Source organism: Phaeoacremonium minimum, assembly GCF_000392275.1.
Source record: "Phaeoacremonium minimum UCRPA7 unplaced genomic scaffold PA7_03_scaffold_39, whole genome shotgun sequence".
NCBI lineage: Eukaryota > Fungi > Ascomycota > Sordariomycetes > Togniniales > Togniniaceae > Phaeoacremonium > Phaeoacremonium minimum.
The window spans coordinates 23,780-37,023 of record NW_006920946.1 but is presented as its reverse complement, the minus strand read 5'-3'; the positions used below and the strand labels follow the sequence as shown (position 1 = coordinate 37,023).

General features: G+C 52.4%; 4 protein-coding genes across 4 annotated transcripts; 1 reads left to right on the top strand and 3 right to left on the bottom strand.

Annotated features, from left to right (window-relative positions):
* Positions 1 to 229: 229 nt before the first annotated feature.
* Positions 230 to 2,256, bottom strand: UCRPA7_466 (putative mfs multidrug protein; the record flags this gene model as incomplete). The annotated part of the gene is made up of 5 exons (XM_007913061.1): positions 230 to 1,239; positions 1,318 to 1,482; positions 1,547 to 1,558; positions 1,613 to 1,741; positions 1,800 to 2,256. 5 exons carry the CDS (start codon positions 2,254 to 2,256, stop codon positions 230 to 232), a joined length of 1,773 nt encoding a protein of 590 aa, XP_007911252.1.
* A 1,352-nt stretch (positions 2,257 to 3,608) lies between these two features.
* UCRPA7_465 (putative rna-binding la domain protein) lies at positions 3,609 to 4,976 on the bottom strand (the record flags this gene model as incomplete). The annotated part of the gene is made up of 3 exons (XM_007913060.1): positions 3,609 to 3,759; positions 3,815 to 4,623; positions 4,680 to 4,976. 3 exons carry the CDS (start codon positions 4,974 to 4,976, stop codon positions 3,609 to 3,611), a joined length of 1,257 nt encoding a protein of 418 aa, XP_007911251.1.
* Positions 4,977 to 5,899: 923 nt separating this feature from the next.
* On the top strand, positions 5,900 to 7,396 carry UCRPA7_464 (putative 30s ribosomal subunit protein; the record flags this gene model as incomplete). Its single annotated transcript, XM_007913059.1, has 3 exons — positions 5,900 to 5,944; positions 6,040 to 6,525; positions 6,587 to 7,396. 3 exons carry the CDS (start codon positions 5,900 to 5,902, stop codon positions 7,394 to 7,396), a joined length of 1,341 nt encoding a protein of 446 aa, XP_007911250.1.
* Positions 7,397 to 8,617: 1,221 nt separating this feature from the next.
* On the bottom strand, positions 8,618 to 10,671 carry UCRPA7_463 (putative cell division control protein 3 protein; the record flags this gene model as incomplete). Its single annotated transcript, XM_007913058.1, has 4 exons — positions 8,618 to 9,720; positions 9,774 to 9,914; positions 9,965 to 10,030; positions 10,668 to 10,671. 4 exons carry the CDS (start codon positions 10,669 to 10,671, stop codon positions 8,618 to 8,620), a joined length of 1,314 nt encoding a protein of 437 aa, XP_007911249.1.
* Between the last annotated feature and the right edge of the window lie 2,573 nt (positions 10,672 to 13,244).

Genomic DNA, 13,244 nt, shown 5'->3' with positions numbered 1-13,244 from the left:
TTTACAAGGTACACTTTTTATTAACCTATGTAGCCGTACATGCTATAACCGACCGGATATCTTTATGATGCTGCATACTCAAACGCCAACAGATCTAACTATGACCCTCTCATGGACTTCATCGTGATATATGTCTCCCAACGTGTTTAATCAACATCTTCAAGACGCTCAAAAAGACTTCACCGTCAATCCACCAACGTATGCCTCAAAAGGACCGCGATGACCAATATTAACCGCCAGACGCAAACGGGCTATTCTTGCGAAGCTTCTCTCCATACTTCCACAACAATATCGGCCCCGGCCACCCAATCACAATGGCAATGAACGCCAGCAGCGTGTTCCCCCAGCCGTAGTCCAGCCGCTGGTACAGCGAAGGCCCAAACAGCGGGAACCCGAAGCCCGCCAGACTCCTCAGCACCGTGCCCGCGCCGACCGCGCTCGCGGCGTAGCGCGTGTATGTGTCAACCAGGAAGCCCTGGATGCACTGGAACCCGGCGATGACGCCCATGCAGAAGATGGCGACGCCAATGTCCGGGCCGATCCAGTGCGTCCGGTGCTGCGCCGTCCAGCCGTAGATCAGCAGGCCCGTCGGCACAAGGATCGCGCCCGGGACCATCATCGGCACGCGGAACTCCGGGCGTCCCACCGAGACGTTGTAGTAGCGCTTGAGATAGGCGTAGATGCGGTCCTGCAGCGGAGCACTAATCTGGGCGCCGAGGAAGAATCCGGCGCCCAGAGCAATGTAGTGCAAGCCTGTCTCGCCAGTTGACATACCGTAGGAGTGCCACAATGCAGGAAATGTCGACAGAACGAGGTACATGAGTCCATAGAGATACATCATGTACAATGCCAAGATTTGAACGATGATCTGTGTACCAAGTAGTCGGAAAGGGCGCATGAGCGCCGTTGTAAGCGTGTTCAAGACTGTCTTGTCCGGATCGTCAAAGTCCGTGTGTAGGTCTGTGTTGCCGGTTTCCTTGATCAGCTTGAGTTTTCGCCTCTGTAGCAACACTGGCGTGTAAGTCTCCCGCAGGTAGAAGACACCCAGTCCCTGAACGATTGCACACGCTATAGTGGTAGAGTAAAAGATCCATCGCCAGGACGTCTCCTGGCTGATATAAGCACCCGCAATGGGACCAATCGCTGGTCCCAGCAAAGGGGCTAAGCTGTAAAGACTTAGAGCTCGTCCACGCTGCTCTGCACTGAAAAGATCAGATAGAACGCCTCCACCAATTGCAACTATAGTTACAATGTCAGCATTTGTCATTACCATTATATTTTGTTGAAGAGGCTATCAGATGTGTATATTGTACTTACGTGGTGCGGATCCACCATAACCGGCGAGAAATCTGAAAGCGATGAGTTGCTCCTTCGTCTTTGCCAGACCACAGCCGAGATTAAAGAAGAGGTAGAAGAGATTAGAGAGTTGCAGGACGATCGTGCGTCCGTACAGCTCACTCATCGGACCGAGGAAGAGAGGGCCTTTATATCGATGACGGTAAGCAAAACATCGCAGCAATTTTTGGAGCTTTGTCTCATGACGTACCTATAGCATAAGCTGGAGTTATGTTAGCTGAAATCCACGATATTACAAGATCACATAGAAACTCACCTAGCACAAAAATAGACAGGGACAGCGCCTTCTCAAAACTGCTCGTGATGTTCAACTCGGCTCCAATCTTATCCAAAGCCGGAGCAGTCATTGACGAAGACACAGGAGAGAAGAGAGTAAAGCATGACACTGGGAGCAGACTTAGTCACTGTTGATAGAGATCGTCTACCGCTACAGATGGACTTACCGATGAGCACAGCCGCCCACTTCTTCTTGAACGTCCAAGTCTTTGGATTCTCAGGATCATACGGGTATGCCCATGTGACCAGATTCGGATCTCTATCGCTGGGCTGTGTGGGCTCCTTCTCCAGCGCGTCGCCCAGCTCGGCATCTCTTAGGCTCTGGATACCATCTCGGACCTCTGATATGCTCCTGGTCATGCGCTGCCGCGGACGCTCTCTTTCCCGTACCCTCTCCTCGTCCTCCTCGAACTCGATGCTCGCGTCCTCACTACTGCTGTCATCGTGTGCAGTCTCGGTAGACTTCCTCGACAAACTTTTGTCGTCGTCCAGTATCTCCCTAGACTTCTCAGAGTAACTCTCCAGAGGCTGTAAGGCGGGGGGCACAGGCAAGGTCTCCGGCTCAGGGCCCGAGCCCAGCGAACGGTGATGTTCTGGGGACGCTGGTCTCTTCTCGTCTGTCATAACTTAACCTGATCTGAGATGGGAATACTATCCCGACAACCGACAATGATTGGCATGCAATGAGATCTCTCAAGATGGATTGATTGAGCAACAATCACGACAGTGAGAGTAACAATTATGATTGCAAAAAGGGAAAAGGACAAGAGCCGCAAAAGCGCAATGAAATCATCGGAACACCCGATAGCCAGAAAAAGAGAAGGAGCCGGCCGATTATAACTGCCAACCTACCTTAGGCTACCTTACCTACCGCACCTTTTCCTACTGCCACACACGCCGGCAATAAATGCCGAGCGAGTGACTACTTAGCTAGGAAGGCGATCGTGCCGTCAACGACTTTTCTGAGCGTGCCACCAGACAATTAGTTAATTAGTTGCCCTGCTGGTCTGGTACCCGACCACGGCGGCCGACCGACCGATTCTGCTTCTGTTTTGATGGACATAAAGAGTCAAAGACCACCGCATCGGCCAGCCTGAACCCGATGGCGGATCGCCCTGCAGGCTAAGCTTGTCCGCAGCAGCGACATACCGCCCCGTAGTAGCCAGAAGATGGGGTCAACATGGCGGGCAAGTGTAATCGAAAAGACACAACAGCAGCGGCGGCCATTGGCCAGGTAGATAGGTCCGTTGGGGAAGGTGTCAAAACTCGCTGCTAAAAGAGCTTGATTGTGGCCCGCCATGCCGCTTGCAGCGTTGTGGGTGGACGCTACGGAGCCGATGAGGGGGAACAAGCCCCTCTGTTCGCCGACCACGCTCCCGTGTGTGGGACCCAGGGAACCCCAACCACCACCCTAAAATCCGTCCAACTCCCGGAGTTACAACACGGATGCCGTCACCGACAGCCGGCGGGGATGCTTTGTACTGCCTTACGTAGTAAATAAAGAGTCCTTGAGAGAACCTCACATCGATCTGGTAGATGGGCTGGTCTGAGGAGACTTTGAAGTGGCAGAGAGGACTACTCCGACTCGACTTTGAATCGATTGACTCACTTCACAGGGACATGATGTTTACGTGGAATATAATCCACGCTGACAATATCACTAAGCTTCCAAGACCTTGGCTTTCTTGACTTTTTTCTCAATTGCGCAACGCAATTGGTAGCAATCCCTCGTCTATCTTATCTGAGAAGAGCAAAGCCAGTCCCATATCAGTCAATGCCGTGTCCGCCAATGTACTTTACAGATCGAGAGAATGACCATGACCCCTTATCGATGCTCGCCATCAAGAACCTCACATGCCCGGAGGGGGCAGTGGCTGGCAGCCTGTCAGACCTCTCAGGGTATCAGATGCAAAGAACGCGGTCCAAAACCACGAAGTGAATGTGAATGCATGTTTTTCGGTTTGTAATCGCTTCCATCACGACGCCTCAGCAGCGACCTCAGGCTTGGCGTCAACCTTCTTGGCGGGCCGGTCATCACCACCAGCATCCTCGTCACGAGAGCGCTTGTTGTTCGCCTCGGAGACGGGCTCTCCCTTCTCGTTAGTAGCCTGGATGGTAGGCTTGACACTGTAAGCCAAACGTTAGTAAAATATAACTCGTAATACGCCAGATATCAACGTACTCGTCATGTCTGCGATCAGACCGATCGCCATCCCGACGGTTGTCGCGGTAGTCTCGGTTGTCTCGGCCACGACCACCTCGCCCTCCGCGACCACCACGACCTCTGCCGCCACGGTTATCCCTGAAGCCGTTCTTGCGATCGTGCTCCCGGCGCGTCTTCCAATCGTCCTTGTCGAAGTTGCGGCCCTTGAAGTCGCCACGGCCACCACGGCCTCTGGTGTTGCCGGAGAGCTTGCCCTCGTAGAAGCGTGGCTTGGCCTCGCTGGGCTGGAGCTTGCCCTCCTTGATGAGCTGGGTCTTCTCATCGACGTAGGCTCGCTTGGTCATGATCTTCAACTCATGGCCCTTCCACTGGGGCGCAGGGTCCATCTCCAGGAACTTCTTGGCGTTCTCCTCGTCCTGGAACTCGACAAAGACAGAGCCCTTGAAGAAGTTCTCAGCAGTGCGTCGCAGGCGCACAGAGTTAACGGCACCGAACTTGGTGAAAAAAGCCTCAATATCGAACTGTGTAGACGGCTCCTCGTCGCCGAATCCCTTGACGTAGACAGATGCCGCCTCGGTCTTGTTGCGGGGTCTGTTGGTGTCATACGCAACCTTGCGAGTGATCTCCTCCTCTCCAGCCTCGCCAGAGATGTCCAGGAACGAGCTCTCCTTCAGTGCTTTGATGACAGCGTCGTAGGGTTGGAAGCGCTTCATGCGCTTGAAGCTGCAGATCTTCTTGACCTTGACCGGGATGTTCTGCGGCCCGCCAGTGAGGTTCCACAAGAACTCGTCCTGTCCTAGGTTGCTATCTGAGAAGTAGAACTCGACCTTTAGATTGGATTAGCAAACACTTTTGCCGCCTGAACCTCATGCACTAATCATACCTGGGCTCTAATGGCAACAGGGTCATCCGTCTCAGGCAAGACATTGGGGTCAAATTTGCTGAGGTTGGCGCGCGCGTTGCGATCAATAGTGCCAGTGGTCTTTAGCATAGGCTTGGATGTGTCCTTCTTGACCTCGGTGGCCTCGGCGCCATTCTGTTCCTCTTTCTTCTCCTCGCTCTCCTTGCTTGGCTCAGCGGTGGTGGTCTCTTCCTTGGGCGGCGCAGACTGGTCCACAGACTCGGCTGGGGCGGCGACCTCAGGCTGGACAGCCTCGGCGGTGACAGCGGCGTCGCTCATTGTCACGACGGAGAAAGTATGTATCGGGTGATTTGTAGAATGATAATTGATGCTGCTGCGGAGACGAGGCGACTGTATTGAAGTATATGGAAGATATTTCTCGTGCTGTGACTGTTCGCCGGTGAGTGACTGACGGATGAAAAAAGAAAGATGCGAAAAGCTGCGCGGGGTAGGATGAAGAGTCAGAGTTTGGCTGAGCCGAAGTCTGAGATTCAATGGTATGAGAATCGACTTACTATGAGTGCTTGATTGGTAGAAGCACAATTGGACGTTTTGTTATTGTCTAGAGAAAGATCGAAAGCCCAGCGCCAGCCTCTCAGGTTTATTTTGCTGGTGGCTATCTGCGAACAAGAAGAAAGCGCAGATCCTAGTCTCAATAGCAGGCAGGCTTGATGGAGCTACCTGTAAGTCCTGAGCCAGATAGTGGGGTCCTTTTGCTACAAAAATTTCTGCCGCAATTGGATTTTCAGTGGAAGTACTCCTCCGCCAGGGTAATATTTCCAAGGTTATTAGGTCGGCAAGAGTATTACTACCTCCTCAACAAGGGATTCCTACGTTGGTAGAAGTTGTAAAACCTTTAGTAATAAACATAATAGTTGGGATTCTTGATGAGTATTACGACTCAATATTGAGGATCTTTATCGGTCAAGACTTCATGTTTATTACCCTGGCGGAGGAGTCTCTACAGTTATAGCGGCCTCACCGCCCAGAAGACGGCCCCACAAAGATGTGGCTAGTGGTCTAGTCCTAACTCGGCGTAGAGCAGATGGACCGCGCCCGTCAGGGACCGAGCCTCACGTGTTTGGTGCTCGAAAAAATTCGGGGCCAGAAGGCCGCATGCTCGACGACCTTAGGAGAGCTTCGAATTTGGTGAACGAGAGAGGTCAAGTTGTGCCGGACCCAATTCCAGACCACCGCACAAGATGAAGTTCCGGCGGACACTGAGGTTTCATGGTCTGAAGCGGCCTGTAAGTTCAATGCATTTCATTGTCGAGATAGATCTGCTGTTCCATCTCATTCCCCTGAACTTGTCTAGTTGCACACGAGCTGACAACAGCTATAGAAAGTCCGCCAGACCTGGAACAAGTTTAACCTTTACAACCTCAGCCGCCTCAGGATTCCTTTCCTCATCTCGAAGACCTTCTTCCAGCAGAAATGGGCCGCCAAAGCGATGACGCGAGGCTACCACGGCGAGCACATCAAGGAACGCCAGTGGGAGAAGATGTTCAGCCGACGCCTGCTATCCGTCGTCAACATGAACCCACGGTACATGGCCGCACATGATGGCTCAGAGCAGGCAACCGGCCGCGGCTCAGGGCATGACAAGCCTGGCGAGGAGGACTTGGCCGAGATTGGCGTGCAGGAGGAGCAGAGAGGGCCCAGGCCCACGAATATGAGCTCGGATAGGCGCACACCGTACATGAACATGGCGTATGCGCCAATGGAGAGGCGGTTAGATATCGCCGTTTGGAGGTCTCTGTTTGCAAGCAGTGCAAGGCAGGCCCGCCAGTTCGTCGTTCACGGCGCAGTCAAGGTCAACGGTCAAGAGGTAAGCAACCATTTTGTTATCATTTGGGCCTGCAAATTGGAAGCTAACAGAAGATTCACAGATGCGATATCCAGGATACCTCCTCAACCCAGGAGACATGTTCCAGGTCGATGTCGAGCGAGTTAAACTCGCAATTGGCCAACCGAAGGGCCGGATAAGAGTTCGAGCTGGCAAAGGCGCTACCGAAGGTGAGGAGGCTGAAGAGGTCGAGGAGGCTGCATCAGAAGCAGACGCATCAGCCGAAGGCGCCGAGGCGGAAGCAACAGAAGCCGTAGCAGAGCCTGAGGTTACTCCGGAGCAGCAAGTCGCACAATTGAAGGAGCTGCTCAAGCTTGCGAAGGAGATTCTCTCCGAGGGCGGCCTCCTGCTCTCAGTGAAGCGCAAGCAGCAGCTACGAACATTCGCCAAGGATGCTCGCAGCGCCATCGCTCGTGCCGGCAAGACCCCGACCGAGAGCGATGCTACAAAGGCCACCGGTCTTGTGGACGACCTCACGGGCTTGCTTGCATCCATGGACCTCAACTCTTCCGCCAAAGGTGATGTTGCTGCTGCCGCCGAAGAAAAGAGCCAAGCTGTCAACAGCGACGTCACTCAGCTCACGGGTGACGAGAAGAGAGCCCTAGACAAGCTCCTACAGGAAGAAGCAGACAACCCCTACGACCCATCCAAGCCATACCTCACCCCCTGGCGGCCGCGCAACTACATGAGCCCCTTTGCCTTCATCCCGCGCTATCTCGAGGTCAACCAGAACATCTGCGCGGCGGTATACCTACGGCACCCGGTCGCGCGACAGGGATATGCTGAGGTGCCGACCCCGTTCCCCCAGGCCATCAATCAATTGACTTTCAACTGGTACCTCAGGAGGAGGTAAGCGCTGGTCTTCCCAGGGCCTACCAAACTATCTGTAGGCGGTTTGGTCGCTGTATGATCACGGCTCGAGTCGCATTGGATGGGACGCATAATAGCGATATAGAGGAACATATCTGTGTATATATAATACTTTAGCACAGCCGAGGCTGTGCAGCTAGATAGCTGTACACTATCAATGTATAACACCACTGACTAAATTTCCTCCGTAATATCCGTGATTGGCAGCCTTTTGCTGTAGATCATCACTTGTGTTAAGGTATCTTCGACTAGCAACATTAGGGAGCACGTAGTCTACCTATGAGCATGTTCTTTGATGGTAACCATCATTTTATTCAGACGACTAACAAGCTAAAAAGGAGTGCTAAAGAAACAAGGAAACGTTGTAGAAACGACAAGGCAGATAGACGTTGGTGAAAGAGTCGGGGGCAGGGGTATGGTAGGGAGCCGCGACATGCGGTCCCTGAATGCGAGAACCGACTCTAGAATACAAGATATCAGGCCGTCCGTCTTTCGATGAGTAGCACCATATCCTCCAAGCGCAGACCCGGCTCCTCTGGACTCCCCTTCATACAGACTGAACTCAGTGCCACAAGTTCCTATGAACATGAAGAAAGAATACGCCCCGAAGAGTTGGTCGAAGGCCGCCGGCGAAGGTGGGCAAGGTCCCCAGCAAGGAGAATTTAGTGACATTCGTCGATTATAGAAAGCCGTAATTGGAAAGTCCGTTCTGACACGGAGTAGAAAGAAGAGGAAATGCTGGGTATTCCTGTTGAGTGTAGTTCGCCAGAAAGCCATCTCCGTCCGTTCCCTCCTTGCCGATCGGTTATGTAGTTAGTTGCAGAAACGAGCGTTCAGAATGACCATGATGAGCGCAGTGGTTTGCTTTTCTCAAAACCTCAAAACCAACAAATGTATTTTGTATAAGGTGTTCAAGAACCCCCGACGAGGCCATCCATCATAGCTCACCACAACTTCTCAGGAGCCCGTCCTTTTAGATAGCTCGTTTCTTTTGCTCAACACACCCTTCCCGCCATGTGCGACCAAAGAACTTTTGTGTGTCCATCCCCACTGGACGTTTGTTTTGCGATGAGTATTAGAGTTGCCGTGATTAAAAAGGAGGAAAATGAAGACAGTATTCGAAACAATAAGCGGCGGGCTGGTATTGTATGGGCATCAAGCGTACTCAGACATGGGTCGTAGGATAGGTAGGGATGGTCGTGACTTAGCGAAGGGAGAAACCCTTGCGCTTTCCTTCCTTCTCCAATGGTCGACCGCTCTCTACGCGTGCCTTCTTCTCCTCGAGCTCTAATCGTTGGCGCTCTAGTTGCTCCTTCATCTCCCGATGACGAGCGTATAACTCTTCCTCGCTCTGCTTCAGTTTTGACTCCTTTTCGGTGACCTTCTGTTGGAAGACCATCTTCATCTCGGCTTCCATCTTGGCGAGCTTTTGCTCGTGAAGAGCGCGCTCTTCCTCTTGCTTGACGGCGGGGTTGACCTCCTTGAAGACGCTGGGGTCCTGAGAGACACCCATTTGGATGAGCTTGTCCGTTCGGTAGTTCTCGTATAGGGTGTTGTTGGTGTGCTCCTTCAGCTCCTCCATGTGTGTTCGGATGAGCATCTGGCGTAGCTTCACGAAGTCACAGTGCTCTTCGTTATCCACCTCAATGACACCCCAAGGGTAGCGACGGCCTCGGACTTTGCGACCATCGGCGTTGGTGATCTCGTTCGTAGCGCCGACAACTGCGAATGGAACCTTAGACAGGATCTCATTGTTCTCAGCAATGGTCTCCTCATCGTCAAGCTCATAACGAGGGCCTTCGAAGATCTGAACCTTGTGATGCTTAATATCGGCAAGAATTCTGTGCTTGAAGGCAGTGATCTCCTCGTCAGTGAGGGTATCGGCCTTGGCAATGACTGGGATCAGGTTGACCTTCGTGTGAAGGCGCTTCATGACCTCAATGTCAAGGGGCTTGAGGGAGTGGCCGGTAGGCTGAATGAAGAAAACGCAGGCATGGATACGGTTGTCCACGATGTTCATTCGGTTGACCTTGTTCTCGGCATCGAGGTAAGCATCGAAGCGCTGCTCAATGTTGTCGGTAATCGGTCTCCAAGACTCATCATTGTTGACGAAGTCGCCGAAGCCGGGAGTGTCAACAACGGTCAGTCTTAGGCGAACACCGGCCTCCTCAATATCTGCGCTGATGGACTGGATAGTGACAGTCTTTGGGATGATGTCGAGGCTGGGACCCTTGCGCTCCTTGGGAGGGTACAGGGAGGTGTTGAACAAGGTGTTGACGAGGGTGGACTTTCCGAGACCAGACTCGCCTAGACAGTATCTTAGCAACATTGCCCATTACCAATCATGATCATGTACTTACCGACGACCATAACGTTGAAGTTGAATCCCTTTCGGACACTCTTGCGATGCCATTGGTTGGGCAGGTTCGCAAAGCCAACATAGCCCGTCAGCTTGCGGCGGACAATGTTGCGGTTGTCATTGACAGCAGGAGGCGCAGGGGCTGTGAAGTCAGCACAAAAGAAATTGCGGCATCCGTGATGACAGTCTTACCATTGGGGGCCTGAGGAGCAGGCGATGCCCTTGCGGGAGTAGGAGAATTGGCGGAACCGTTCGCAGCTGTTGACACGAAATGTTAGCCTGTATTCTATGCAATTGTACAAGTTCTAAAACAATATGCGCAGATCGAGGAAGCCTGACTGGCGGAAGGTGGGAGATTGTCGCCAAGAAGCCCTTCTAGAGAGACCGATTTCAGCGGCCCGAGAGTTGGCGGCGCTTCAACGTCCAACATGCTGCGATATGGCCGAAGGGCGTTTGCGTTCTCCTTGTTGGAATAGAGGCTACTAGATCTGACTGGTGCCCTATGAGATGATAACGGGCCCTTAGCTTCTCCAGCGGCGTCCGAGGTGCCATACTCGAAGTGAGCATTGCGCTGGCGGGCTTTGACGTGATGGCCGATGTCAATGTGCATGTGCATTGTCGGAGCTGACACGGTATCGGCCGCTGATGCTGTCTTGAACGAAGCGACGAGGCGAAGCCAAAGAACTCGCAGGAGAATATACAAGAGAAAGAAGTGTCGCTGTAGTATTGGGAGGGCGCAGGCGGCTCCAGGCGCTTCGTCACGGGCGGTTCTTAATGATTCCAGATAGTAGATGGCGATGATGGCAGATCGAACGGTTTCGGGAGGATACCGAGTCCCTCGCGCCTTGTCTCCCGGAATATTGTGTAAAGGAACGGCCACATCGGTCGAACTTACCCATTGCGATTGTTAGAGATCGTGCGATCTAATATGTGATGTGAGAAGAAGGAAGGCACGGATGCTAGAAACGGAGGCAGGAGTTAGCGGACGGCCGTCGTCATCTCAGAGTTGAGGTTTGAGGGGATAGATAAATTAGGTAGCGTGAATAGCCTCCGAGGCAGGCACCTTGTTCCCTGACAAGTCGATTGCAGCCACAAGAAAACATGCCAAAAAGCAATTCCAAGCTGTGTGCAACGCGATTCATCAAGGGAAGGCATGATGGATGAGAGGAGCCACCACCGCGCACTTGAGGGTGCAAAAAAGAAAGCAACAGGAGCACATACGTACCGAAACGACACGCAGGACAAGTCAGTCAAGCCAAGTCAAGTCGCGTGGGAGGAAGGAGCAGCTGGAGATGCTGTGGACGCAAAGAAGGACAAACAGGATTCAACGAGTGCTCGAAAGGAGGAAGGAACAAAGCCAGTACAGACAGTGAAGGTGCTACTGACACTGGAATTGATGAGAAAGAGACGAAGATGGATTGTCGTGAATTTTTGGCAGTCCAGTCTGGGCAGTCAGTCAAGGGGGAAATTTGGGTGCTACGTGGAAAGATTTCACTAAAAGGGTCGTGCCAATCCTACCTCTCCTCCTTCTCCGCTCTCTATTACGGTACTACTCTCGCCCTCGCCCTCGAACACACACTCTCACTCCAGTGTGCTCTGCTGCAGTGCGCTGCAGTGCTGCTGCCACGCTAAGCACGACTGCGCTACGCTCCTTTGGGGGCTGGCAAAAAGGGGTTTGTGCTGGGCCTGGGGAGGGTCACTCGCCCAGGGGTAGACAGCCAGGGGTGCATCTAGCCGATCCCATTGGATGGCTTCCTCCAATTGGCAGTTGGAGAGCCTGCAGGCCGGGGGTCGGGTTGCTGTAGTACAGCAACTTACAGTAGCTGCTATCCTTTTAGGACAGCTCCAGTCCCGGAGCTCCAAGCTTGAGGTTTGATTAACGGCCTGAGGACGTCAACCGCTGCTCATTTTCAAGGTGGGCCTCATTTACTGCTCCTATTCAGGGACAAAATATGACTCTATCGCAGCAGCGCTCCCAATCCTCTCATTCAGGTGCAGAGCACACATTTCCTTATCAGCAAGAAGAATCTGGTGTGGCTGCTTGATGTTGCAGGATCTTCGCTATCCGTGATCCGAGCAGATAAGGTGGCTATCAGAATCAATGAGCTGCGACAGACATTCTCTGAGTGCCGGGGAGGCTGAGACAGACAGAGCTTGAGCCGGCATCTACCTTTTTTGCCAGTTTCAGTTGGTGAATTGTTTCTTCAATTTCACGGGCTAAAACATCAACCCCAATCCCAATCGAGAGATGGATCTCATGTTTCTCAATCTCAGTTCCATGTTGGCTGGATAAGCCAGGCTATTTCCTCTCCATCACGACGTGAGCCACGAGTCTCTGGTGGTAGAGCGCCTGTCTCCCGCCGCAAATGTCTCCAAAAGGCATTCAAACCTTCTCTAGATGGCGCCCCGTGTGTTTGCAGCGGGATGAAGGTACAGTGTCTACCTCCCTACCCAACGGCAGCCACAGGCTGCGGTTGCATTGTGCCACACATTGCCTTAGTTGCAAGCCAAGACGTCAAAGCAACCCCCACTTGCAGGATGCTCGCTCGTAGAACATTTAAAAGCCTTATCCACCTCGTTGATCCATCCGAGCCGGCTTATGTGAGTTTCCAGCACCGCTCGGTGCCAGCAAGCCACGCCCACCGGCATGTGGCATCCAGATATTGGTCCCGTGTTACACTGATCCCACCCGGAGGGTTGGGACACATTAGGAATGGCTGGAAGACGGGAGCATGAGCAGGACTACCACGCATACGAGCCACGGAAAACCTGCTTCAACAGCAGCGTCCCGTGTTCCCCGGGTTGCAGCCTTAGAGTCTACAGAATAAGTAAGATACACTTCGATCCTTACCCACGAATTAATTGTCTCGTAGACTGGAAGACAAACATTTCTAGAGTTATTTTCATTCGGGTTAAAAATCCATGGAGTGAATTTATATCAGGAAGAGGTTCAAGCACGCGAATCATTCATGATGCGGCACTCTATACTTGATTTCCGCCTCTCTTCGACCTTCCTAGACCTATACAACCCCCTAGCTTAACAATAAAAAATTCACAGCTTCAGCAACTCTATCATATTACCAAAACTAGTCTCGCTCTTAACCTCAACACAATGAAGCAAAACCAGCTAAATGCATATTTCATTATATCAGCGGAGAGTCTAATGTAGACCTCAGCTGATGTGGGAGACCATTGACCAAAAGATGGTAGAAATATACTTTCTGCCCAGAGCCAAGCGCCCTGCAAAACTGGCCGTTTTCCACCAAGCTCCAACCAGGTCCCCACTTATCCGCTGTAACGGAAAATTATCGTCATATACACGTGTATATCCTTCCCAGTTTCGGGTGTGATGTCAACAGTTTTATACGGTGCTGCCAGCTGCACGCTTACCTCACGCCCTCGTTCTGCTCAGCCTCAGAGGCTTGACACTTGAGATTTCCTCAAAACAGTCTCTCGCTCAAGCATTGATTCT